Consider the following 26,555-nt stretch of genomic DNA (forward strand, 5'->3'; position numbering starts at 1 on the left):
AGTACCTGAATTATTTTATCCCCAGGCTGCAGCAACTTAGATGCCGGTCCGTCTGGCTGCACTCTTGTTACAAATATTCCCTTGAAAAATAGAGGTGGAAAACATTTTGACAACTTATTTATGAATAGCAGGACTAGCATCAAACAGATGTAATTAAAAACATTTTTCAATTTTTCATCCTAAGTAGGAGAGAATGCAATTTTATTCTACAGGTCTACTGTCTTTTGAGACTGCCTTCCTTTTCTGATTTTAAATCCAGGAGAATTATCTTTAAGGGGGTACTGAGGGGCAAATTCTGATTTGCTTTGGCTTAATTTGGCAGATGTATATGTCAAAATGTATATGTCAGATGTATATGTCAAAATTAATTATCAACTACCAGAAATAAAGCTGTAGGCTGTGGTCTCTTTTTTAATAGGATTCATGATTGTACCCTCTGTAATTCACTATCTCAAATCTGTTGAGTGATTACGAGAACTGTGCAAGAACTACTCTGCTAGAATAATCCTCTGTGTTGTCATGTGACCTCTGTGGTCACTTACAACCTTGACTTTCCACATCATTTGTCCCCAGTTTTCTCTCTTCCAGTCCTGGAGGTTAGTGGTTTGAGAAATACATATACTTCCTTTTCTCCCTTTGCTAAAACATAAGAAACATTATAAATCAGAATGCTTTTTAAAAGCATTAGTATAAAATACTTACATCATCATCTGGTCTGAATGGATTCCCTCTACCACCAACTCCTCCTGATATACTAAATCCAAGTTCTGGATCCTTGTCAATTCTCACTCGAATCTAAGTAGTTACAACTAAAGTTAGATAAACTGGCTGAAAATATGCATTCAGAGCTACTATCATGAAATTATTACTACAAATTCAGGTGAACAAAAGCTTTACAAAGCAAAAAAAAAAAACAACCCACCAGTTCAAGAGAGTATTATATCTCATTATTTTACTGCAGAACAAGATTACAATACAGCAGCATCATGTGCCTAAGTTTTACTCCAATATCACTATTATTATAATCATAATTCATGTGGGCTTAAAATTCAAATATAGTTTGATATTACGTAAATTATTTTAATGCCCCTAGCAAATATATATGCTCCTGTGAAAGAACCTATTCCTCATATTTCTTTGCTACCTTAGCTGAATTTTAAAAATCAAATCTCATTCCCACTTTCACTCTAAGTTCTAAGTAGCCAACACTGTCTTCTTTCTCTTGCTAGAAGAGTTGACTAGAAAACTTACTTGACACAGTAAGTGGACATTCTCATTCTAGCACAGAATTTAAATGTAGTTCTCAGTATTTTCTCAGAAGACCCAAAACAATACAGAAAGAAGGCTGCCACAATGTAAGAGCCATTAAATGGTACAAGAATTTCTTATATGTTCTACATCTGTCTATCATAATAAAACTGATAATTATCAGGCATGCATAAGATTGCTCACACTTTGTTTTAGAGACTTCTGTTTGTGAATGCACATTTCTACATTTGCAGGGTTTTGAACCATTCCAGATGCAAAGTGCTCCAAGTTGTACAGCTACTTTGTATTTTTTCAGTTACTAGCTAAATAATGAGTTAGGGAACAATAAATATAGTTGAGAAATAAATTTCCAGCTCAGTAAAAAGACATAAGTTAAAGTTTCTGGTACATTCTGTTAAAAATCTACGACATTTCTCTCAAAACTGGAAGGAACATGTGATTTGAGTAAATTTCACTGCGATAACACTGTCTTCTACTGGAGACAAATGCCTATATGATTTCTGTCACCATTTACAGAGAAACTGTAATACATGAAAACAATGTAACAATTCACTGCCATTTACTGACAAATGTCATATCATACTAGGTTTTATTCTTACCTCTTGCTTTGCCAACTCATGGCTTTGTCTGGGAGAACACTGGGACTGGGTATAGGGAGGTTGGTGGGCAACTTTCAACATCAGATAATCAATTAATTGCTCTCTAGATGGATGTCTTGCTACTGATGATTGAGGAGGGAGATGATGGACTTGGCTGTAGTTTGCCTGAAGTCTTTGAGGCTGGCACATTTGTCCATTTGTCAAAGGCATCTGAATAACATATGAATTCTCAGTGTCACACATTTAATAACCAGCCATCTTCAATTCCTTGACTGTTCTTAGTTTTTAGTAACATTACTAAAACTACTCTTCTGGATCACATATAATTATACTCCATTTTCTTCAGAGTTATAAGCTCTGACATACTGAGAACAAATATGAAAAACAAAAACTTTCTTTGAATGCTAATCTGCTAGAACAGACTAGACAACCTTTGCTTTTAGCACTTGTCTCACTGAGTTTTCCCAAACATTATTTTCTAGCAGTGCAACTAACAGTATTGACACTTGGTTGGTATCATTATAGTTTGCACTTTCCTTGCATAAAACTCAGAGGTTTTGTAATGATTTCCCATAGATCATACAAAAATAAAAATCCGCCCTAGCTACCAGACCAGACAGAAACTATATGCTCTCCAAGCATCCTAAGGTGACCACAAGAAAACCTTCTGAGCAAGTTCACATCCATGCTCAAGATTTTACTATCAAAATTGCAGTATTTCCAACTGATGTTATTCCTCTGTTAACATGTCACTGATTTGATAACGGTGACAAGCAGCAGTAAGGTACACAACTGTCAAGATATACAGTGCATTCAAACTGTGTCACCAGGAATGATGCTGAAGGTGACAATGTTTCTTACTGAAGTCTCAGAGTTACTGCTCAGCTCTGCCACTCTGTGTTGAGATGGGCAGTCTTTTCCCTCCTTGCCCATATGCCTCATGTTCTTATCCACCCTAATTAGTCACTCATTTGTCTGTATGATTCCAAAAATGCTACAGGCTTGAGTTACAGATTTTTTTTCTGCCTGCCACCATTATCCCATTAGTTATGGGATACAAGGATATTAAAATACTCCCTCTCTCAATATTATAAATAACTGAAGTGTGCAAACTTCAACCTTTAACCATGCTATGTGAATGGACACATATCAGAATCTGTTCTGAGTTTATGTCAAACTGATTCTGAGAAAGGATAATGTATTTAATACATTTTTAGCTTATTTATAGATCAGATGTATTTAATTTACACAATTTTCCACTGCCTTTTCTGAAAACCTGAAGTATGAAGGAAAATTACTTTTTATTGCAATGCCAGAGGTAGAGTTTACATAGGCAAAATATATCCACGTGCAAATTCCCAATATCCAGTGTCTGTAGAAATGCAACTGAAGTTATAAGAATAAAATCAATTGCTGCATCATAATAATTTACAAGCATCCATTTAGTTTCATTGTAGTAAGTCCCACCTCTATCGATGGTGCTTAAGAGATGAATACAGTGCCCCCTACAAATTCTGGTTTATCATCACAATTTCATCATATTTTTAAAGTCTGTTCTTTAAAAGGTTTAATCAGATTCAGATTGCTTTTCTGAAATCATCTGCCATATTCCAATTTCCACTTGCAAGTACTTGTTTGGCTGCAGATTTTTTCTTTCAAAGCACCTACTGAAGAAAACTAAGAACTCTCTCCCTTGATATAGTTAACTAAGTTTTGTCTTCCAAAAAGAGGATGCTATTTCATTTATACCAGCTTCGAAGCCTGCGTATTACATTTTAAAGAAGCCCTAGCTCCAGCTGCTATCCCAACATAAATTGGTACTATTAATAAAAAATACACCCTTACAAATAATAGTAAGTAATATCCTATCCATGGTGTCATGCACATAATTACCTGCACAGCTATTTTCTTCATGCTGTCTGGAGGAACATCTTTGAGGCTAAGTGTGGCAGATGAGTAATTCTGCTGTCCTGAAATGAATACTTCATCCTGGCATTGGTCTCCTGGAGTAGACGCCTGAGGATGCTTTAAGCAGAATGAAGCAGTAAAGACAGCTGTCTTCATATAATTCAAATTAAAACATTCTGATAAAATATGTTAAGGGCTTTATCATTCTTTATCTTCTTTTATTAACTAGTAGAAAATCTCACTAGCCAAGCCACCATAAACCCATAAAACACTGATGAATATTTACGAAAACTCTCAATTGCAGAGGTGTCTTTAATCACCAGTAAGCTGATGAGACAAGTCAACAAATGCTAGGGACTAACTTATTCAAGGATTAAACTTCTGTTGACTTTATCCTGCTCACTATGGATACCATAACATCACTCAGGATGCTAAGAGTTAAAAACTCATTTCCTCACATTTTCTTAGAATTTACTATTAATTTTCTTGAAGGCCCACAGTAACTTACAGTTCAGTTCATATTGTCAGAATTTGATTTGAGGGAGGAAAAAGCATTGTAAGATTTTGTTCAAACCTTTATCAACCTAGATTAAATTCAGGATGGTAATCTCTTGTTCACAAAGGTACAACAAAACCAGACAATGTGTTCCATCTACAAAAGCCAATTAAAAAACTCAACTTCATGACATTAAATTGAAAAGCCTTGCAGTAAGTTTAAGGCATATAAAGTGAAGGCAAAGTATTTAATGCCTAAAAAAAATTCCAGCACATAAATTATATTCTTTTATTACAGCATTGTGCATATGTAAAAGGATAACTCTATGAACGTAAGGACCACCTCAGTGTTCATTCTTTCCCCCTCTACATATTGCAATAACCTCCTGTAGGTACTCACTCGAACAATGTGCACACCAGAACCTCTTCCGTCTGCAACACTCAAGGCAACACTACCCTGGCTGCCATGCAGATCCCTAGAGCTGCCATAGTGAAAGCTGCTAACTGCAGCATAATTGGAATTAAAGGACCGAGACAGCATGCTCTGAATAAAAAGGGGACAGATTTAACACAGAGATTAGTGCAGCATGCATAAACCACAAAGACATGTTATACATGTAATACAAACGTATTCCATTGTCATGCAAGATAAAAACCATGCAAGAACAGTACATCTGTGATGTATAAAACACAACTTAGTGACCCTATTTACCCTTATTTACTGTAAATCAGCGTGCAATCAGCAGTTAACATGCAGAATTACATGTAAATAAAGTCATTCATATATTCACATGTCTGAAAAAAACAACAAAGGTGCTTATCAATATTTTCAGGTTTTCGATAAATTTGCAACATATCCAATATGTTGTAAGAAGAGAAGTTGGCAGTCAAGAAAAACACCTATGGAAAACCAGTTATTATTTTGTCTCATCCCCCCACATACGCTACTGGTAAAGTACAAATAAAAATTTACGCAGAGATTTGACTGACTGGATTTTCTTGCTATAGCCACCCTGTCAACATCAGCAATTCCAGTAACACTTCATTCAAGAATGTGAACAAGCTCATTTAAAGGAGAAGAAGCTTGAAAGAAACTGATACCACCCCTGTGCTACTGTAGGCAATTAAACTGGTAACATGACCTCAAGGACAGAAGTGACAGTGGTTTGGTTTTGAGCTTCATTATCTTGCAAACTGACCCCTGCAATATTGTCAAGGCTAACTAAAAAAGGAGGAGACATTACCATCTTGCCACTATGGACTTTTGTAGCTGTAAGAACAAAACAGACTACGCAAGGGAAGAAACAGAAAATCCTCCACATTCCACCTGATGAATGAAACAAACCTATCTTGAAAATGTGACAAACCCCATGAAAAAATATGATCATAGGAAAAGATACACCACAAAGCATCAAACCTCAGCAAATTCAAAGTTGTCTAATTTTTCAAAGTTAAAGAAAGGAAAGAAATATTCAGAACAGGTATAATTTGACTAAGATACAGCAACAATTCTTACATGAATAAATATATTTTGCCATTTGCCTACTGACTACATATACTAATGTGATTTTGAAAATAATCACTAGTCCTCAGGCAGACATCTGCTCTTTCATACAAGCTTCATCTTGTGAAAATAAATAAAACTGTTTTAATAATCAAAGTCAGATGCCTCTGCATACTTGTATTCCCCAGATGTTCTGGTAGCACAGTCTTTGGAAACTCCCTTGGAAAACAGTATTTACTGACCATATTTTTTACTGGCCAAGGCTCTTGGATAATTTCAATGGCATAGTAAGCATTCTTTTGGGAACAGTTTGGGAATTGAAGTGCTACGTAATACATTTACTTAGGTAAATTTAGACAATAAACAGTGGAATTTATTTAGGAGAATTTCTATTAAATAATATTTTTGTAATGTTAAGACTAGATGGAATCTGTCATAACAATCCATGAAATTTTGGTGTAGAAGAGAAACTAGTAAAACTGAAGTATCTGCAGGGAACAAGACTCTACATTCTACTTATCTTGAAATAGCCTTAACTGGTAAGTTACCTGCTAAGCCTAAGTACTACTCCTTTTATTTGTTTACTTATTTGTTTAACAATACTTAGAATCAACTGCAGGCTAGAGGTGGACATAAGTTACCCTTTGAGATGATATTAAATGTCTAGAAATCTCTTCAGTTTTCATTCCCCATGACCATCTAAGACTCGTCAGAAAAAGTTTGCACAAGGTATTCTCAAAATGCCTAAAATTACTGGTCTAAGCCTTTTGGAGTAAAAGCCCACAAGCAGGGGAAAAAAAAAATCTGTCAGAATTTTAGCAAGATACCAGTTAATCTCAAAGAAAAGGTTAAGCATTATAAAACTGTTCGTCAGTCACAAGAGGAAAAAAAGGCAAGAATTTAAGTCTCTTCCACAAATAACAGCATTCCTACTGAAGAGTTACACATGGAAAATTACGTGTAATTTAAATTCTACTGTCATAAAATGTTTGCGAGGTCTGAACTTTTGCTGCTTACAGAGCAAATGCACAAGAATTTTAATCCTTTTAAAGTGTGATGGTTTGACTTCTGAACTCCACAAAATATCACACTGATGGTTCAGTAGTTCATTCAAAATGCAGAAAATACAAATAAAACTAAAACCAAAATATAAAACTAACAACTACTGAATGGATAACATTCCTGGAATTTATCAGTGTCAAAATATTCTTCAGGTTATGATCTTACAAACACTTAAGAACTTAATTTTATGTATTCACAGACCCACTAAAGTTACTGTCCTTGACACACTGAAGCAAGCTTACTTTGGAGAAAATCTGAGACCATATCAATTAAAATATTTTTGCATGTTAGGGATGTGTTCAAGAAAAACTTTGATTAAAACTACAATTCTGTATCAAAACTAAAACATTTAGATTTTTTTCTTTTAATAAGACACTGTACACTGAGAACTCTGAGAAAAAAACCCCAACTATTCTGATTTCCAAATTTGAAGTGAGGAATTAAACTTTATGATCGCTCCACTGAAAGCTCTGCACTTTAAATAGTACATAAAGTAGATGAAAAACCAGACAACTTCACTGAAGATGAAATTAGAACTGAAAGCAAACACACACCTAATGAACACCCAAGAGATCCACAACAAAAAAAGGTAATATACATATGTAAAGGAAGGACAGGCAGGGTCACTAATTATTTTTTCCACTCAGCATGGAAATGTAATAGATATTTGCAGATAACTATTGCAGATTTTTTTTATTGCAGTTTATAGATAAGAAATTCCTCCTCCACATACTAGTGTGACATTAGTGCTTCTACAGAGGCAGTTTAAAATCCTAAATAAAACCCAACAAGATGACTATAAGAGACTACTGCAACATACCAGGTGGTAAAATTGGCACGTCACACTCAAAAAGAAAAATATGCTGAAAAATAGTACTGTTCCTAAAATTCCTCTGTGCACTACATTTATGAGGTTGGGGGTGGGGCAGAATTGACTGCCTGCTTTCCAACAGCTTATATATATAAACACTAGAGAACAGCTTGACATTTAAGTAAGCTCCTTTCTCCCACAACAAAACATGCTTTGCATCAGGTAAGCCAGCTGTTTCTTCTACTATATGCGTGATTTCTATTTACAAATGGTCTCATGAACCACTTTCACCTTCATTCAGCCAGATGGATAATTTTAGTTAGTCTCTGCGTTTCACAGAATATTCTGAGTTGGAAGGGATGCAAAATGATCGAGTCCAACTCCTAAGCTAATGGCCCATAATGGGATCACTGATCAGTGAGCCTGTTAAAGGTATTACAAATGCTGGTTACTTGGTTGGAACCCATTTTTAATCATTTTTGGTAGAGTTAAAACTATTCTGTATCTCTCCTCATGCAAATTAAACTCTTGGAAGTATTTTTTCCTACCCATATCAGTAAAAAGGGATAACAGATAAAGAACTAGCTTCTCTAGTTTGTCCAACAAGCAGACACTGTTTCTTTCATTCTTTCTGTGCATTCATTCTTCCCTCTCTCTTCAGTTACTAAATTTTATAAAAACAAAATCAACATGTCTTTGAGGATCTTAGGAAAATAAAATTTAAAGAAAACAAAACAAACCCACAACAAAAGTCAACACCCAAAAGTCCACTACACCCTCCCTTCCTAATAAGCACAAAGTAGAAATAATAAACATGATTAAATTCAATAAGAGTCACAGCAAAAGTAATACTAATAACCCATACTGGTCAAGAAGTATTAAATATTTGTCAAAATGTGTAATTTTATATACCTGTTTTTGTCAGTGTTGTATCTAACACTTCTAAAAACCTGCCATTTTAAACCCATGAAAGCTCTATTGGAGTAGTTTCCAATTAATGTTCCTTAAATGAGTTCTGTAATTGAGCTTGTTCCTTAAATGAGTTCTGTTAATTACGGATTTTTTTTTCAGACTTCAAAACTTTCAGAAGTCTTTTTTATAGATTAAGCACCCTCACCACTCAGCTAATTTTTAATTACAAACAGAAATACTGAAACCATTATTTTAAAAGAGCAAAGAACTATCCAGTAAATTCCTAGAATTTTCACATTATCATATTTGCCAGCTGCCAAATAGGATCATATCTACATTTTTCACAGTTCAGATTCTTCTTTTTAAGTCCGTTATATCCTAGAGAATATAATGTTGACAATTATATACGCATTCACTTTTAAACCCATAAATATGTCTCAGATTGTTAAGTAAAAGCTACTTTAAAACACTTCAAGGCCAGAACAAAAACACACACATACAAAACAGACTTAAAACATCTGTTAAATTAGATCCACAGCTAAGATCTCAATAGCAGCTATTCCATATCAGTCTAGTAGGAAAAAATAAAGTTTACATATAAAGCATAACAGAAAGTATGGACAGATAAAAAGGGAATCAAGTAAGGTGATCAATGTCTTTTGTAAAGGTGATAACTGTATCAACTGTATTACAGTTATCATCTGTAAAGGTGATAACTCTTCTACAGACCTAAACAGGTGTCACTTCTGTATTAAACAGTGTTCTTAGCATGCAGATGAACAAGTAATAAACAAACTGCATTAGCAGTGCACTGAAGTTTTGTTTCCCTCTGTATTCAGAGAGTGCTGGGATTTTTGCTTCTCTTGCCATTTCATGTAAGATTTGATATAACTATCCAGAAGAATTGAAAATGAGGGAATGTTTATTAGAGTTGGAACATGGTGACACTTGACCCTCTTGTGGGGGGTACAGCACAGTACTGTCAAAGTCCGAAAACATTTTCTGTTGTAGGTGACAATCTGGACCAGAACAAGTACAGCTGTTGTGCAGGCTTCTTTAAAAAGAAAACCCATCCCTTTCTGTCACCAGAAGTTATGCAACTTAAAAAAAAAAAAATCCAAACCAAAACAACAAAAGCAAACTTATCCCTCCAAATACTGGGATTTCTAAAGAAAAATTATATTTAAAAGTAATTTTCCCCACCATCTCCAATTAAATTTCTCTAGCTATCACAGATATTCAAGTATTTAGCATAATAATAATAAAGCAAAGTATGTTCTTAGAAAAGAAACTAAAAAACAAAATCCATGTAGCTGGCATAATCAAAAGGTATTTTGGCTGCTTGACTTACTTCTCTTCCAAAGAAACAGGGTCAGGCTAAATGACATTCATATCCATTTTTTAGTGATGATTTTTTCAACTGGGCTAACTAGACAGCACAGATTGCACTCTTCCAGGTTCTACTCAAATTCTTAAGATATATAATTGTTCAGCTCTACACATCAGCTCAAGTTCTTGATAGCATTTACAGTACATAAAGTATCCTCTTCCTCATCTCTAGTTCTATCAAAACCTACTGTAATCTTCTGAAACGAAGAAGATTTTTAAGTGTTCCCATCTCACAGCAATAAATGTTCATTCAACAATCTGTCAGATACCCAGCTTCAAAAGATAACTGGCTTGAAGGCAAATACATGATAATTATGGCTATTGGATTCTTCAGCAACTAAAGCTGTAGACCTATATTTCCAAAGAGATTTTACTGATTTTTCCTTCTTCTTAAAGAGAAGAAATAAGGGGAAAAAGACAGAAAAAAAAGATCAAGAAGTATAAGGGAATATTTAGTATAATGTGAACACAATGCTACAATAATTACCTGGCTTTCAAGAGCTGGCCTTGCAGTCCAGCAGGTCAGTGTGACATATTTAATGTACTCAATAGTAATTTGGCTAAACTGGCAAGTATGATGTAAAAACAACAGCACCTTTTTTTAATTTGAGAGAAAAGTTCATTTACAGTCTACCATCTGAGTGTTTCTCAGATATTCATCACAAGCATGTTTTATCCTTTTCAGAGCAGGATCAAAAGTAGATTTTCACTAGTAATTAAAAGAAGTTCAAAACAGAGTATTTATCTTATTCCACACTCAGGTAACAGAGAAGTAGAGGAGAAAAAATTATTATTTTTACCTTTTCTAACTTCTTAGCCTCAATATGTCGCAGCACCTGTTCCCTCCAGTCATGAGGAACTTTACTTTTTCCTGCAGGGTCTAACAGTGAGTGCTCGGAGTTAACCCTTGCGTTTGACCTCTTCGAAGGGCTAGTCCGTGAGTAATTGAAGTCACTGACTGACATAGTTCTTTCTGGTATTTCATTCACCGAGGGCCGAGCACTCTGTGGCCGGGTTACATTTGGGCCATCAATGCTGTATGTTCGGGCAGAAAGAGGTCTCTGCTGCCCTGACATTACTGGTGGACCTCTTCCCATCGAATGCAAATCTCTGTATGTTAAATAGTCCCCTTCAAGAACCTGGGCCCGCCTGGAAGGTCCACTATCCCCAACATTTATAGAAGCTGTAGAAGATACACTGCTCTGCCTTTGGAGAGTGTGTCTGGTTGCTCCCGGGAGAAGTCTGTCATTAGGTGGGACAGCCCACATATCCATATGTCTCCCAGCCATCCTCTGGTGAGTGTTGTACACAGAGCTGGCTCGGACATTGTTATGATTGGAGAAATTCATGTTGGCAGAATGCTTTATGTAGCTGGGAGTTTCTGTACTGTCAGACCTAAGCAGACGTGAAGGAGGTAAGCTGCTTTGTTCTACTTGGGAGTTTTGTTTCTGGGGCCACAGGGCATCTTTTGCTGCTGCACTGCTGCTGTATTGAATATTATACTGGGGAGGAATGCAGAGCATCTGTGCACCACCTGTCACTGATCCTCTCACTACGTTAGCACCTTCAGGATTGTGATTTGAGTCAAACTTGAACACAGCTTTTGTAGAAGATACTAAATCAGATGATGACGATGACCCAGGAAAAACCTGCAAAGGCTGATCATACAGAAGAGTAGCAGATTTACTTCGGACTATGTTTTTTCCATCTGCAGTATCAGATGCTGATTTTACCACAGAGTTTGACTGTTGAGATCCATTCTCATTTACAATATCATAGATTTTCAGACTACCACTGTCCATACTGGTGATGCTGTGAGATTTCATCACAGGACCGCTTCTCTGTGGAGACAAATCTTCAGTGCTTATTGAAACAGGCAGCTCAGCGGCATCACCATCAACTGTAGTGCTTTTCACTAGTTTGTCTTTACTGGGAGACTGTACTGTTTCCTCAGGATGTCCATTTACTTTATTTGTAGGATACTGATTTCCATTTTCCAAGTGCTCACTTTCTTCTTTTGTGTTGTTATTCAAAAAGCCCATTACTGAAACCATTTTCTGTGTTTCTAACCTTTCTACAGGAACTGGAACTGCCTCTTCACTAACCAGTTTATTGATATTCATGTTTATTTGGTCTAATTTGTGAGACTCCTCCATAGGAGTGCTTAGATCAACATCTTTTCCTATCAGGCCTAATCTTTCTCCAATGCTTAATTCATATTCAGACAAATTTGTAACCTTCTCTTGCACATTTAGTTTTTCTTTTACTGTGCTGCTCAGTTCTCCTCCATTTTGCAAAATATTCAAATTTTCATCTTCTTGTCTGGAAAAAAAAAAAGAAGGCTCTTGAAAGAAGTTCCAAAAGGAACCAAGATATTTCTCTAAGAACTCTTTTAGAAAAAACTATCATTAACATGCAACACAGCCACACTGTGCATACAAAACAGGACAAAAAACCAGATTTACCATTTGCTATCTTACCGTTGCAGAAATATGTTTTAAAGAGGACTCATTTCAGCAACGTTTGTGTCATCTGATTTCAAAAGTTCGTTTAAATTCAACAGCAGTTATTAAAAACAGTTTAGAAGTGTCAAGAAGTACAAAGTGACAATAAGTAACTTTTTTTAATCGATTTCTTTTAATTTCCATGACAATACTGGACAAAACTGGCAATCTTTTAAAAAATGCCACTTTCTGACCAAAACCTCTAGAAGAGTGACAACCTGTAATTACATTCTTTGTAAGTTTCTAAAAGCCTTTAATAGCTCTATTAGCAATCAACTTGATGTACAAAATCAAGCAGGTAAAACCACTGAGCTTTTAAAATGGTATATTGAAGTGTTTTACAGGGATAAAAAATTAAATAGATAAAATTATTACACCCTATTATTAAAAAGATGGGAACCATTATTAAAAAGATGGAAACCATGTATTGTATACCAAAGTTAGTCTCCGAATTATTTTTTTTACGAGACCCTTATTAACCTTAAAATTATCAACCTTATTTCAAAATATTAAAATTTAAATTCCTTCATGAATTATAAATTAATGAACTAAAGAAATGGACACATGATATGAAATACTGAGTAACAATTTTCTATTGTATTTGCTTAGTGGTGTACAGTGTCTTACAAACCTGATCTTGGGTAAAAAACATGCATGTGTTTCTTTGTCAGGAGAACAGAGAGAAATATCTTGGCTACTCTCGGTATTTAAGGAAACAGAATCTGACATTCGAGAAGGAGAGGAACAGTTGCTGTTATTCTGGTTGCTATTGTGGGTAGCTTCATCTGATAAGGAATCAGTATCTTTTGAATCATCTGAAATAAAAATTTGCCAATTTAGTTAGACACATACATTTTATTAATAGCCATTTCATCTGTGTATGTATGGCATTTAGAAATTGCCTCTTGTTCAGTAATTCTTACTACCAGAAACTAAATTGTAAGCTAACACCTTTGCAAAGTTAGTCTCTACTGTTGGCAATAGTTCCTATTTTTTAAGTATTTGGCTCAATGTAAACAGCCCTTACATGTTAACTAAATATAAGTTGCTGCTTTATTCCCAGTTTCCTTGGCATAAGATGGTGCTACATTATTGAATATTTCCTCAAAATATATATCAAATCATATTTCTGCTTTTACAATGATTTCAAAGTACTGAATTACATGAGCCCCTAAGAAAATGAAATACACTGAAGAATTTGGAAAGTGTACACAGTTCCTGATTTTAAACATTGTATCATTGTCAAATTGCTATTTATTAGATCAAGTACTGTGGAACTCCTAGATCACTAGATAAGCTCTAAATTTCTTTTGTAAATGTAAAAAACCAGGAATGGAAAATGTTCTTTGCTGATTTGGATCCCAGTGCATCCCCATGCTTTGCAGATCACTTAGGACAACACTTTCTGACTAATTTACCCCTGTGCACATTGATTCTTGCATAATGTATGCATACTTACATATTAAATCCATATAAAAATAATTCCTCTGGGGGAATTCAAGCTAGCCGTGATTCTGACATGAGTGTAGAAACAAATAAGTTTAAATTTTTGCTTCAAGACACAGTTACAGGTGCCAAATGCATGAATTTAGCAGAACTAATGTCTATCTTCAGAGACAAGAAGGAAGTTTTGACCTGCTTCTTCAGTCAGACAAAACCCCCAAAGACAGCATCAAAAAACATCAACCTTTTCCTCTGTGTGTGATCCTCTGCAGAAAAGTCCTGCTATCTCCATGTGGTTTTCCTCACTAGATCTCACCTTTTTACATCTAATGGGCAGAAAAGCCTTTTGCCCTGGAAAGTACTGGACTAGGATATTATACAAAGTAAAATACTATTTGCTATACAATTTTTAAATCATGTTTTCTCTGAATCCTGGGTCATTTCTTAGTCTTAAAGAAATGGTTACCCAGACAAAAATTAAATTTCAGAGAATATAAAACTTAGTTAACAAAAGAAAATATTCTGAAGTTTCATATTAGAGGAACAAAGAAAAATGAAAGTAAAATAACTCTGGAGAAAGAGTTGCCAAAAGAGAAGTTTAAGAATAAACCTTAGGATGAGAGCACATCTTCTCTAAGAAATTTAAACAAATACTGCTGCCTATAACAGCAGTATAGGAGGTGCCTATAACAGCAACAATTCACAAAATCTGGGAGGAGCAGGAAATATAGACTTTTTCCAATATAAATACCACTTTCTGCAATCTTTTCTTAAGCACTTCCAGATTGTGTTCAAGCTCACAGTCTCCCAAAACACATACATTTCCTCTTCCCCTCTGCTTTTAAACTGGTAACAAGAATCAAGAAAATTAGGATGTCAAAACAGCTTTCTCTATTGTGCACTCGAGCATAAGACTGCAGATTTTTTTCCTGCCTTCACTGTTTAAATAGAGAATTAATCATCTTTCTTTTAAAACATACAAATTAAGCCTACTTTTACATAATTTCATTCAAAAAATTAGCCACTTTGAGTCAAGAAATTATCAGAAGCACACAACACTTCCAGTGCTTTTTATGGTATTTTACCTTTCTTGGTATTGCTAAGAGCTACCACTTTTGGTTGGTTTATGGAGGTTTCTATCAGTGGTGGTCGCATTTCTGCCATTTTCATCTCTTCATCAGAGGAGAGTTCTTCTGACTCCTGCTAAAGGAAAAAGAGCTTTACGCTATGTATTTTAAAGAGCAGCTTAAAGGTGAAGTAAATGCTATCTAGACTATCACTCAACAAACAATAAGGAGGAAAAAGATAAACAAGCCACACAGCATAGGCATAACATAGCTTTGTAGTGCATCTGTAGTGCAAGTCAACTGAATTATCTTTAAGAAGTAGCACATGGAGACTTGCATTGTCACTGCTAAATTCCATGGGATGACAATCAAACAGGTAACTTTAGCTGCAAAAACTACTCAAGCAAGCAGATGTAGCCTTCATTCCACCATTAGAGAGAACTTCCAGTTAAATCCAAGTCACAAAGTGATCACTGAACCAGCAAACAATGCAGACTGATTAGCTGGGTATTGGTCTTGGAAGGAAGATCTCAAACTGAAACATCTATAGAGTAGTGTGACCAAAACAATTTTAGGGATGAAGAGCTATGCTGTCAGAAAAGATAATGAGCTTGACTTGCCTAGTATTGCAAAAAAAAGAGCAAAGGTAGCTTGCTGGGGGTAAACTCCAAAAGGAAAAGAAGTTATTTAACTCCAAGATCAACAGCAGAGGAATAAAGCAATGCTGAATAGATTTAAGCTAGAAATCACTAGTTCTGAAACATAAGATGGAGCTCAGTACACTTATGAAAGAGATTAACAGACAAAGCTGCCACAAAAGCAGCCATGCAACTGGTTCAGTACCCTACTGCCAGCCCTGTATTTGACCATCTTCAAAAAACAATTGTTTCCAGTAACATTTTGAAGAAAAGCCCCAGCAAACCTTCTTTCCCTAAAGTGGAAATTTCTTTTTAGTAAACATGCTTCCTACTACAAATGCTACAAAATCCATGTTGCAAATTCCAGTCTGCCAATATTCACTTTTTCTTACTGTTTTATAACACTTAATGCATGGAACCTACTGGAGCACCACCTTCCCATAATTACCTGGCCAGTTCTTGGGACTGCAGGACAAACCTGACTTGCGAGGTAGCAAACAAGCTATGGTAGTCTTCATTAAAAACAAAAACTAAAAATCCATCTGCTTTTATCTGCAGTCAGAATAACCAACCCTTCACTGCATCTACCACATTGCCCTTCCTCTTGGATGTGACATACAAGTGTATTCAATGTTGAAATGGGAAACTTACACCCATGCAAAGTTTAGATAACTGGATTCTGCAACAGAGTTACCACCAGGTTAGTAGAGGGAAGTAAGGAATTCACTATGCCGGCCTCATTTACTTAGTGGCATACAGTCTTCTACAAAGAATTGCTGTCACTATCATTAGACAAACACCCTGATCTTCTGAAATTATGTTTTTAAATTAAAGAAAAATGTCAAAGCCAGTACTTTCAGAAAGTAAATAAAGGCAGGAATGTGCTAGTGCAGAAGTAGCCAGTAACAGCCTCAACTGCCTGTCACCAGGTCTCTTCAGCAAAGTATGATACATGTGTGTTCCGCTGCTTACACAACACAGGCAAAAACCTAATCTGCTTGTGAAGCTATGAAAAAGTATTTTACAGGCTGGGAACTGATTAAATGACAAGTTCCAAAATTTGTCATCAATCTCAAATTTTCTAAATAAATGAATACACTGTGTTTGTGAGAGAGATGTACAGAGTTCCTAAGTTTAAAATCTCTCACTATAAGAAGTAAATACATTCCAAGTAATATTTTTGTCAACTCACTAATAAACACAGAGGAATAAATATTTTTAAACCCACATTCCGCATTTCATTTGAAATGCATGTGCCTTGTCATTTGGATATACAAGGTCTTTTATTGCTCCCACTAATTGGATATTTTCTCTTTTCAGTGACAATTAAAACTGATTATTTAATGAAGTACTGACAATCAAGCAATAACTGAAGAATTCTATCAAAGTATGAGTCTTTTCACAGTTCAGATCAACCCTTAATTCGGTTTACTTTCTTTTTCTTTAAATGCATGTATCTTTCATTATGAACTTTTTTGAATGCTATAATGCTCATTGCAATGCCATACCTGAAGCATGTCTTCATGGTTGACAATGATTTTCGTATTCTGCAAGGTTTTAACAAGTGTAGTTATCTGTGAATTTGCAGTGCTGTGCTCAGTTTCTGGTTCACTAGGCTTCTGCACAGAGCTTCCTGCTGAATATTGTTTTCTCTCATCTACTTTGTTCTTTATTGAACCGATTTCTGAAGTCTACAGAATTAAGAACATTAGCAGAAAAAACAACCTGAAAGGTTTTCAATAACATACGATATTTAGAGTCAACATGTATTTTGGGAAAATATGGAAAATATGAAAAAAATCTGAGCTCTGAAATTATACAGTATGGAATATGGATTCTCCACAGACTACCAATGCAGTCTCCACAGACTACCCTACCCTTTGTCAATCAGTTTGACTCTTCTTACTTTTGTCCATTTGTACCATTAAATTTCCAGTTAAACAAAGAAAAACCAAATGGCCAATATCTACAATGATTCTATGTCAGCACCAAACAGTAGTCCTATCACCTATCACACTGCATCAGCCTGTTACAGACTCCTGACACCTTTCCCAGCTTGCTCATATTGCCTTCCCAACTTATCGTATAAAACCTTCAGTCATGAGAGCAGCAGCAAGATCCTTAGAGATTATCCCAAATTTCACTGTGAAGTCTATCAGATAAAAGAGGATCAGAGAATGACAAAGATGCCATTCCTCCAGAAACTGAAGAAGTCAGCTCCTTAACATACCCATAGTTTGTATTTGCCTGAGAATCAAATCGCTTTCCTTGTTCTTAGTGTAGGAGGAAAATTGCTACTACACACCAGATGTTTATTACAGACTTCCTTGGATGGAGAAGAGGTAAATTGTGTTCTGTAATCTCACAATTTTTCTTGCTAAAGCATTAGAGGGGAGGGAGAAGAGGATTAAAAAGAATCAATAAGATCTTTGGAAGTTCTTGCAAAACCACAAAATAGTATTGTATCTAACCTTTACTCCCACATCTTTTACAGAAACTGTCTGGCCTTCTCGTTTTGACTCCTTGGCAATATCTTCTGTAGATTCTTCATCCTTTAGTCTGTGTACAATTGTCTGGACTGTTTTTACCATATTCTTCAGTTCATCAGGATAGGGAGTTGGGTATCTCTTCAGATTGCCCTCCTGTGTAACAAAAGGCAATAATGTTCTACATTTAATTAAATGCTGTAACAAAAACATAAACTTTAAAACAAATAATTGCCTAGGATGAACCACTAAACAATCCAGGATCTCCACTTCGCTATTCAAATCTACCTGCATTGATGAAGACTTCGGCTTATAAAACCCAGGAAGATTATGAATTACTTTCACTACTCCTCCCCCCAGTGTGTCCACTGATTGCAAGCAAGGATTATGACAGCTGTAATTCACTTAAAAAAAAAAATCAGGATTAATCACTGTGTCCCCGCTATCGTTCTCCACAGCACCTCAATCAGGTAGCCTCCCAGTTCGGCCATACATTGGCAGAGATCAGCTGAGAGCTCTTCCCTTGTGCCCTGCTTAAAATGATCTGTCCAAGAAACACTCAAACTAAAAGCAAACAAAAAAAAATCCAGACTACGATGTTTCATCCTGCTAGGTACTCTTAACTAATAAATAAATATTTGATTTATTCAGCAGAGTGAAATCCACAGATAAAGTAAGGAAAAGGATGAGATTAAGGGGTGGAAGTAAGAGGGAGGGAAGCAACAAGTACTCAAAAATAAATTTAATACTAACCCGGGGTGGTGCCTCTCTCTCATCTTTGTCTTCATCACACTCAAATGCCACCTGAGCACGCTGTTTACGCTGTTCCTCCCACAGAGATGGATTGAAACTTTCATTATCAGACATGAACATAACTAAAAAAAAAAAACCAAAGAAGCTCTTATAAGAATAGGATATACTATGCAAAATAAAAAAATAGTCCTTTCTCTTGGATGGATTGGTGTGCTTTTGTATGTATTCTTTAAAGAGCAGCAGCACCATTAATTGAAGTCTAACTGCACTACCACTGCTTTATGAACTGGGCTGTACTTTTACAGTAGTGAAATCCCTATCTGAAAAAAAAATCATATACCCAGCTGAATACTAGTCTTAACACACTTTCAGAACTCTGCTGAGAAGTATTTTTATTCTATATACAAATATGAAATTATGTATGTGTGTGTATATACCTAAAAATGTCAATTATACTTGTATAGATTTATATAGCCTAACTTCAGTGAATTGGTCTCATTAAGCACATGTAAGAACATTCACTTGATTTCATTAGATGAAAATTTAAAAACGAAGAGTAAGAATGATTTAGTGACAAAAATCTGCATTATTACTAACCCTGAAAAAAAAAATCTAAGAATCTAAGACTTAAGGTAAAGGCAAGATTTTGCAGAAGTTATATTATACAACTGCCAGAGGCTTTACAAACAAGTATTTCTTGCTTAATTTTACAAGAGATTAAAAAAATCTTTTAGGTACCTACTGCCTCTTACTCTAGCATGTCTCTGTGTTACATCAGCCATGTTCCACTAATGCATGCAAAAAGTCTAACAAATCTGCCACTACCACCCCGGCACATGTATATCCTTCAATAGCAATACTAACACTGTTTATATTAATAATTTTATATCTGAAATAGAAAAATACTTAATTTTACAGCTCTGTAAGTGCAATGGAATATTAGCTATTCTTCATTTATAGGGCAAAGTTGCAATTTTAACACATCTGAAAATATTCTAATAGACTTCATTATCACTAAAGCTTCCTGACCAAAAAAAAAAAAAAACAACAAACTGATAGAGAATTTTACAAAAATTGAATTTTTAAATTTTGAAAAACTGTCTAGTGAACTTTAAACCTTCCATTTGGAATTACAACCTCAGAGGCAAGTATTCTGTCAGCTTAAGCCAAACAAGCAGCCCTTGTCTACAGAAAGAAACATTGGTACCTGAGGGAAAAAAAGTTCAAACAGAGTGAATGCCTTCAGGAAAAATCTTGATCTTCACTGAATCTCCAAATTTATAATTCCCACATTCTATTGTGCATGCATTAGAAGGCACTAAGAGGGTATTTCTGAAATCCTTACCATCCTCAGTCCTTGGTTGCTGAGGGAACATGTAATTAGTAAGCACTGTTTTCTGTGTGTCAGGGTCAGCTTCTTTTTGAAGAGGGATAAGTGGTTTAGACTAGAAAGTAAAGGAAAGGAGGATATATTACAAGAATATATACAAAAAAGTAAATATGATCTGCATATCACAGAGCATGCCTGTGCCATGACTTTGAAGACTGCTCTGCCTTGTATTAAACTTTTTCTCCTCTGAATAATTTTCACCAAATGAAGCTATTAAGGTGTCTGTCTTTGACTGATGACTGGCTTTGACTGAGGACTGAAACTCAGTAACAGCTTTAGTGAAAAGTAAACACTGGATATTCAAAAAGTAACCTAGTTTCCTGTTGGGATTTACTAATATCCCAAAGCAGGCTGATCTGGAGTGCACAGATATATTTGGCCATTTAAACCTGCAGAGAATTCATATAAAAACAAAAATTTTGTACTTGTTTTTTCATACTAATACTAGATGGAACATCCTCCATGCCTTACAGAAAAGGGCAGAGGATTCCTGAAATTACTATGTTAGTAAAAGTGCACATCTGAGGCTTGCAAATTTCTGACAGCCCTGTACACCTTGGCGCCATTCAGAAAATCAGCACAGCACACAGGGCTTCAACATAAAGGAAGACTACAAGCTACAAGTGCATGAGTTACTGCTCAGTAGCCTGAAACTTGGACAGTCATGCTGTTCAAAGGTGTGGCAAGAAACCTAGCTCAATAAAGGCATGCTGAATTTACCTGCTATTATAGCTGTGAAAGCACCAGCATGTACACGTTCAAGTACAAGCTTATCATCACTAACTCCTCTGTGTAAACAAGCCTGAACTGAGAAAAACACTGCTAAATTGTGTTTCCTCACAGCACAGCGCTTTGCCAAAAGTATGAGTCTCCAGAGACAGGTAGGCTCAGTGTTGTTTACTTTAGGAGAACGGACACACTTATGTCAGGATAGTATTGATCCACATACACAGTACTAGGTCTCATTATTTAACAGATGGCTCTGTGCTTGTCAATTCCATTAGCAATGAAGTCAACAATCATCTATTTTTAATTTAAAAAAATTTTACCTGATTGTCTGATAGCCACATAGCAGTGAGCTGTTGCAGTTTTGTAAAGGTAAATGGTAAATTCTTCAGTCTGTAAATTACAACCAGAATTTATGTAAGTATATTTAGCCATACTGTTAAGACTGCTAAACAATCCTGCATCAGCTTGCAAAATGTTTTAAAAGGACATTTACATATGAAGTTAAATTATTAACTATTGAGAGTTGAAAGGCTACAGCATGTAGCTTAGATTCAAAGCTATAACTGAAATTAAAAAAATCCCGAGCAAATGAGAAAAACTTATTTCTACCCAGTTTAGCAAAAAAAGCAGCTTTTTTTTAGCTTTAAAAAAGAGAAGTGACATTGTAACTTGAATTTAACTCAGCTGAGTGTCTTGAATACAATTTTGAAGACATTTAATGTGAATTAATAAATCTGAATCCTCAGCATTTTATCTGCCAATATTCATGCATGCCAATGAAGGAAAAAAGTACTACACATGGAAATAAGTTTTTCTCCAAGGCACATGTGTTGGGAAGGGGCTGCCCTGGATAATGGAAGCTCTGGCATTAATGGATAATCAAGCTCCATATGGAGTACAAAGAAGCTGGATTGACAGAACAGGTGCGAGAGCTCCATGAGATTTCACTCTTCCAGTATATTTCAATTCTATAATCTAGCAATTCCCTGGCGCTAAACATTTTGTCCATTTTTAATGATCAGCTCTAATAAAACACAACTCTTTTCCCTCTTCCCCAGAACAGCAAAGTGTCTGACGCTATACTGTGATACTGTTGGGTGCTCCATTTGCAATAGAGAAAGCTAGTGAATTTTAAGAATCAAAAGCTTTATGAAAATAACCAAACTAATTCCCCAGAAAAACATATGCTAACAATCAGGAATGTGTTGAACCTGCACTTAAGTGTGTGTGCCAAGTCATTAAATAAAGACAGCTTAATACCATGGAACTGCAAGATCCAGAATACAACAATAATACATTAAATATCTAAGGTGTGTGTGAGTTAAGGAAAGACAGCATAATGTATTTGTAACAATCCCTCTACATTGCATTTTATACAAATTCTACTTGAATAAAAGCATTCACAAACCTATTATCACTCAAATTGATGACTTTTAATTTCTGCATATCACCCATTTCTTCAGGGAGAAATTCAAGCTTATTAGAATGCAGAAACAACACCGTTACATGCTTCCAGTTACCAATCTGAAAAAAAAAATAACAAAGAATTAATTCCTCTTCATAATACAAATAATTTTATTGTTTTAAAACAATTAGTTTTAAGGCTATTTGGCCTGTGAAGTATAATTAATTTATTCTTTACCTTTTCATTTCAATACTCAAGCAATGAATTTCTACTTGTTTGAAAAACAGAATCAGAATTTCATTACTTGAAAACTTGTACATTTGTATACATCCTCTTGTAATAACATGCACAAAGAAAAACCACTCAATACCTATTTTAACTTGTTTTTCACAAGTTGTACAGACTATATAGTGTAAAATACATTAAAATAGTCATTTTACAGTTTTGTAATTACATACATACCTCTGGTGGCAGCTGTGTTAAAAAGTTATGATCTGCAGCAAAAGTTCTTATATTAGAGAGTTGCCCAACAGATGAAGGCAATGTTTCAATCTCATTGAAACTACAGTCCAGTTCTTCTACTGATATTAACCTAAAAAAAAAAAAAATTACTCCTCTATACAGATTAATTAAACCAATATTAATTGAATACTTAAAATTTACAGGAAGTGAACATCACTATTAATTATCAATCTCAAACATAGTTAAAATAAACCCGAGGGAGTTAAAATCCAAGAAAAATTCTTTACTGATTGCCTAAAATGTATTTTGGGGCAGGTTTTTTTGTTTGTTGATTGATTGTGTTTTTTTTTAAAATCTCCTTTACACTGTCCTCAAAAGAGACCATTCAATGAAAACAGGGAGGTCAACAACATCAAATGTTTGTGTTCTACATGACAACATGCTGGTTAAGGCACTGAAACATTCAGAATGGGACAGACCATAGTCAAATTGGAGTTGAGTGCAGTTTCTGAACAAGCAAAGAATTTCAAGAGTTAGAGACAGTGAACTTAATAATCTGGCAGTGATGCAATATTTTGTAAACTCTGGCAACAAAACCTACATTAATTATAATAGATGAAAAGAAATTGGAACAAACTGTACATTTGTGCAGCACTTAATTCTGAACCAATTATTTCTATCATTATTTGCAAGTTTTTAATTTAATTTCTGAACACCAAAATATATATTAAAAAAAACCCTGCTGACTAACAGGTGAAAATTCTCCTGTGTGTTCAGATTTACTTTTTACAAGATTTTTGACAGTAGTTCAATCATTTGCAATATCTACCACAACCATGTTACTGTCAAAAAACAGTTTCAGGCAGCCAACTGCCTCTTGTACTCTTTCACATTCAATTTTTCTTTTATAGATTGGTGGCTGCATTACATGACGAGCATATGTCTTTTGGTATTAAATAATAGAACATACATGCTACAAAGTAGAACTAAGACATGAAAGCACTTGCCTTCAATTTTATTAAGACATAATAGGTAGAAGAAATTAAATCAAGTAGTTATAGAAAAACAGGAGCCACTGTTACAGAAAAGTGTTCAGAAAGGCAATTCAAATTTTTATTTTGGTGAAATACCTACCCTCCTATGGAGTCTGGTAAATACATCAACTGGTTTTCATCAATTTTAAGTGTTGTCACCTTCTTCAGGGAACCTGTTATAATAGGAACAAGTAAATCAAAAAGGACATTTGAGTTCATTAAGTTGAGTTTTAATTATTACTTAATGAGGAAAAAAAACACACTATGGTCAAGCAACCACATCTTCTCTATTCCCTGGCATGCCTACACTGTTGTATTCCCAAGGAAACAAGTAGATGAGCTTACACAACTAGTTTGCCACTTTACAATGTGTTGGCCATGGGAGTGTGTGGGGAAGGAGGGGTGAGGGCTGGCAAGGAGGAAAAAATACTGGTTTTCTTCTGATACAGACAGCAGTTTCTCATCCATTTACAAACTACTGTATAAAGTCAAGAATGCTCCAAAACAATTATAAGCTATTATTCAGCCACACAGTACAGCTTGATCAAAAACTGGCACTTTTCATCATTTGAAACAGTTCTAAACCATCATTTTTCTAGTCTCAAGTGTTCTGTTCTGAACTATAGGCTTTTAAGAACATGAATTAACTGAAAATACAAACCAATAGATTCTGGCAGTTGCTGAAGTGAATTACTGGATAACAGCAGATCTTGCAGGCTTTCACAACCTGAAATACCTTCTTCAACTACTTCGATGTTGTTTTTAGAAACATCCAAGTAGGTCAATTGTTTCAAAGTGCCTATGAACTAAAACAAGAGAAAATAATGCATTCTACAAAGTGCACATTCAAAACAAAAAATCTAGCAGTTCTGACAAACTGTCTCTACTGCCTGAGGAAAAAACTTATAGTGCTGAAATACATTTTTATGCAAAATAGCCAAGATTTATAATGAAGTAGTTTGTGCAGATAAACACAACTGTTTTTACACACACATCACAGTAACACTGCATGTCCATAACATGAACCAAGTAACTGAAGCTTTAGAACAGATTTCAGAGACAGTTAATGTAAAGACATCATTATGCTCCAGTAAAGACTCTTAGTGTTTATTTGTCTTTTGTGTAAAACCACATCCTACTTAACCTCAAAACCAAAAATGATGAATCCCTAATTGTACTAAACTGAAAGAAAGCCAAAATATCAGCTTGTTTGAGATTCCATATGAACCAAGCATAAGCTTGAAGATCCGGGTATACTACTCTACTAAAATATTCATGGAGAAGATGAAATCACTTTCAGAAATACAGTTTTATTTTACCATAAAATACACATGTTCACTTTATATTCTACAATCAAAGCACTCGACTTTTCAAGAATGAGTTAGCTGAAGTAAGGAAAAACAATAGAGAAGACTACTGATCAGGCAACAAGGCTGCACATCTCAAGACTGCTGGTGATTTTAAGGCTGAAAACAAGCCTTTTTCAAATACTCATTTCCCAGTTGACTACACATAAGCAAAGGTTCTCAAGTACTGTAATAATAGGTCAGCCTGAACCACATGTAATCCTGAGAGACATTCCAAACCCAGACAAAGTCAACAGAACATTTTCTCAGGAACTGGCAATGCTCCCTTGTTTACATGGCACCAAAATTGGCACTGCTTGCTTTAAACTCGTGACCATTAAAAATTCACTCAACATATTTATCATGTAAATTCCTGATTGCTAACACCAAATAATCCCTTTTTAGAAGGACCAGTCAACCCTAAATTTGATCTAAGATTTTTACCCTTTTCCTTAATTGGAACATAATTTTAGATGAGAAGTATGTAACTTTCAATGAATTTAAAAAACAAAGCCACGAACCCAGCCCTCATAATCAATTATAATTTCTAAGTGGACTAGTTAAGCATTTATGTGTCATTTTGCCTTTTCGCTTTAAGTAACATTAAAACCGCATAGCAACTTCAACATACATGATCAATGACAAAGCAAATACCACTGTAATTTGAAATAGTAAATATTTAACATAGTAAAAGGACTTACCCCTGGAATAAGTGTTAGTCTATTACCATCCATCCAAAATTCCTTTAAACCACTCAGTTGTTCAAGTACTTCAGGCTGTAAAGAAAAGTAATTTTTAAAAAAAACTTACAAAAAAAAATTGTGAACAGCAAAAACAACTCCAATAATTCATCTCTTGAAAGTTTAATAATGTCTTACTATTGCTGTTATACACATTTTTTTCAATGGGTCAAAGCAAACCCAGATAATTCACTTTTGAAATGCAAATACATATCAGATATACAAAAAACCTCTTAAGAACTTTATCATAGCACTAAATAATCTTTACAGAAAGGGTTTATGTTGTGGGATTTTTGTCCTTTTTTTCTTTTTTCTCTTTTTTTTTCTCTTTTTTTCCTCTATTTTTCTCTTCTTGTCAGAAAGTATTATTTTTCAATAGAGACAACAATAAGTACATATTATGTGTATCATTTCTTCCTTCATGGAGGAGGTCTAAAAACCTTTAAGTTCCACTAACTCAGAAAACCTGTTTTTCAAAAATCCCAGTGACTTTTTCATGTGGGAAAAATGGAAACAATTTTGATTTTTCTATCAAAAAAGGGTACATCTCCATGATGCAAGCAAAACACTCCATTCACAAAGTGAAGTGCAGGATTGTGTTTCCACTAC

At 35.0% G+C, this 26,555-nt stretch overlaps 1 protein-coding gene across 7 annotated transcripts in view; it reads right to left on the minus strand.

Annotated features, from left to right (window-relative positions):
• Window positions 1-26,555, minus strand: part of ERBIN (erbb2 interacting protein) — a 111,446-nt gene that overhangs the window by 5,503 nt on the left and 79,388 nt on the right. For 2 of the 7 annotated variants that reach the window (XM_051788341.1, XM_051788343.1), the window contains 18 exons: window positions 25,908-25,982; window positions 24,522-24,666; window positions 23,961-24,033; window positions 22,827-22,956; window positions 22,368-22,483; window positions 21,280-21,349; window positions 20,186-20,285; window positions 18,841-18,962; window positions 18,073-18,243; window positions 17,110-17,292; window positions 14,982-15,099; window positions 13,085-13,268; window positions 10,750-12,271; window positions 4,672-4,815; window positions 3,762-3,893; window positions 1,869-2,078; window positions 703-795; window positions 6-80 (listed from right to left, as the gene is read on the minus strand). In XM_051788341.1, coding sequence (XP_051644301.1) covers window positions 6-80; window positions 703-795; window positions 1,869-2,078; window positions 3,762-3,893; window positions 4,672-4,815; window positions 10,750-12,271; window positions 13,085-13,268; window positions 14,982-15,099; window positions 17,110-17,292; window positions 18,073-18,243; window positions 18,841-18,962; window positions 20,186-20,285; window positions 21,280-21,349; window positions 22,368-22,483; window positions 22,827-22,956; window positions 23,961-24,033; window positions 24,522-24,666; window positions 25,908-25,982 — 3,663 coding nt within the window. The remainder of the gene's footprint in view (window positions 1-5; window positions 81-702; window positions 796-1,868; window positions 2,079-3,761; window positions 3,894-4,671; window positions 4,816-10,749; window positions 12,272-13,084; window positions 13,269-14,981; window positions 15,100-17,109; window positions 17,293-18,072; window positions 18,244-18,840; window positions 18,963-20,185; window positions 20,286-21,279; window positions 21,350-22,367; window positions 22,484-22,826; window positions 22,957-23,960; window positions 24,034-24,521; window positions 24,667-25,907; window positions 25,983-26,555) is intronic. The other 5 variants (XM_051788342.1, XM_051788344.1, XM_051788345.1 and 2 more) reach the window with 5 other exon arrangements.

Source organism: Manacus candei, unplaced genomic scaffold, assembly GCF_025592945.1.
Source record: "Manacus candei isolate 608988 ecotype Guabito, Panama unplaced genomic scaffold, ASM2559294v1 h1tg000024l, whole genome shotgun sequence".
Classification (NCBI taxonomy): domain Eukaryota; kingdom Metazoa; phylum Chordata; class Aves; order Passeriformes; family Pipridae; genus Manacus; species Manacus candei.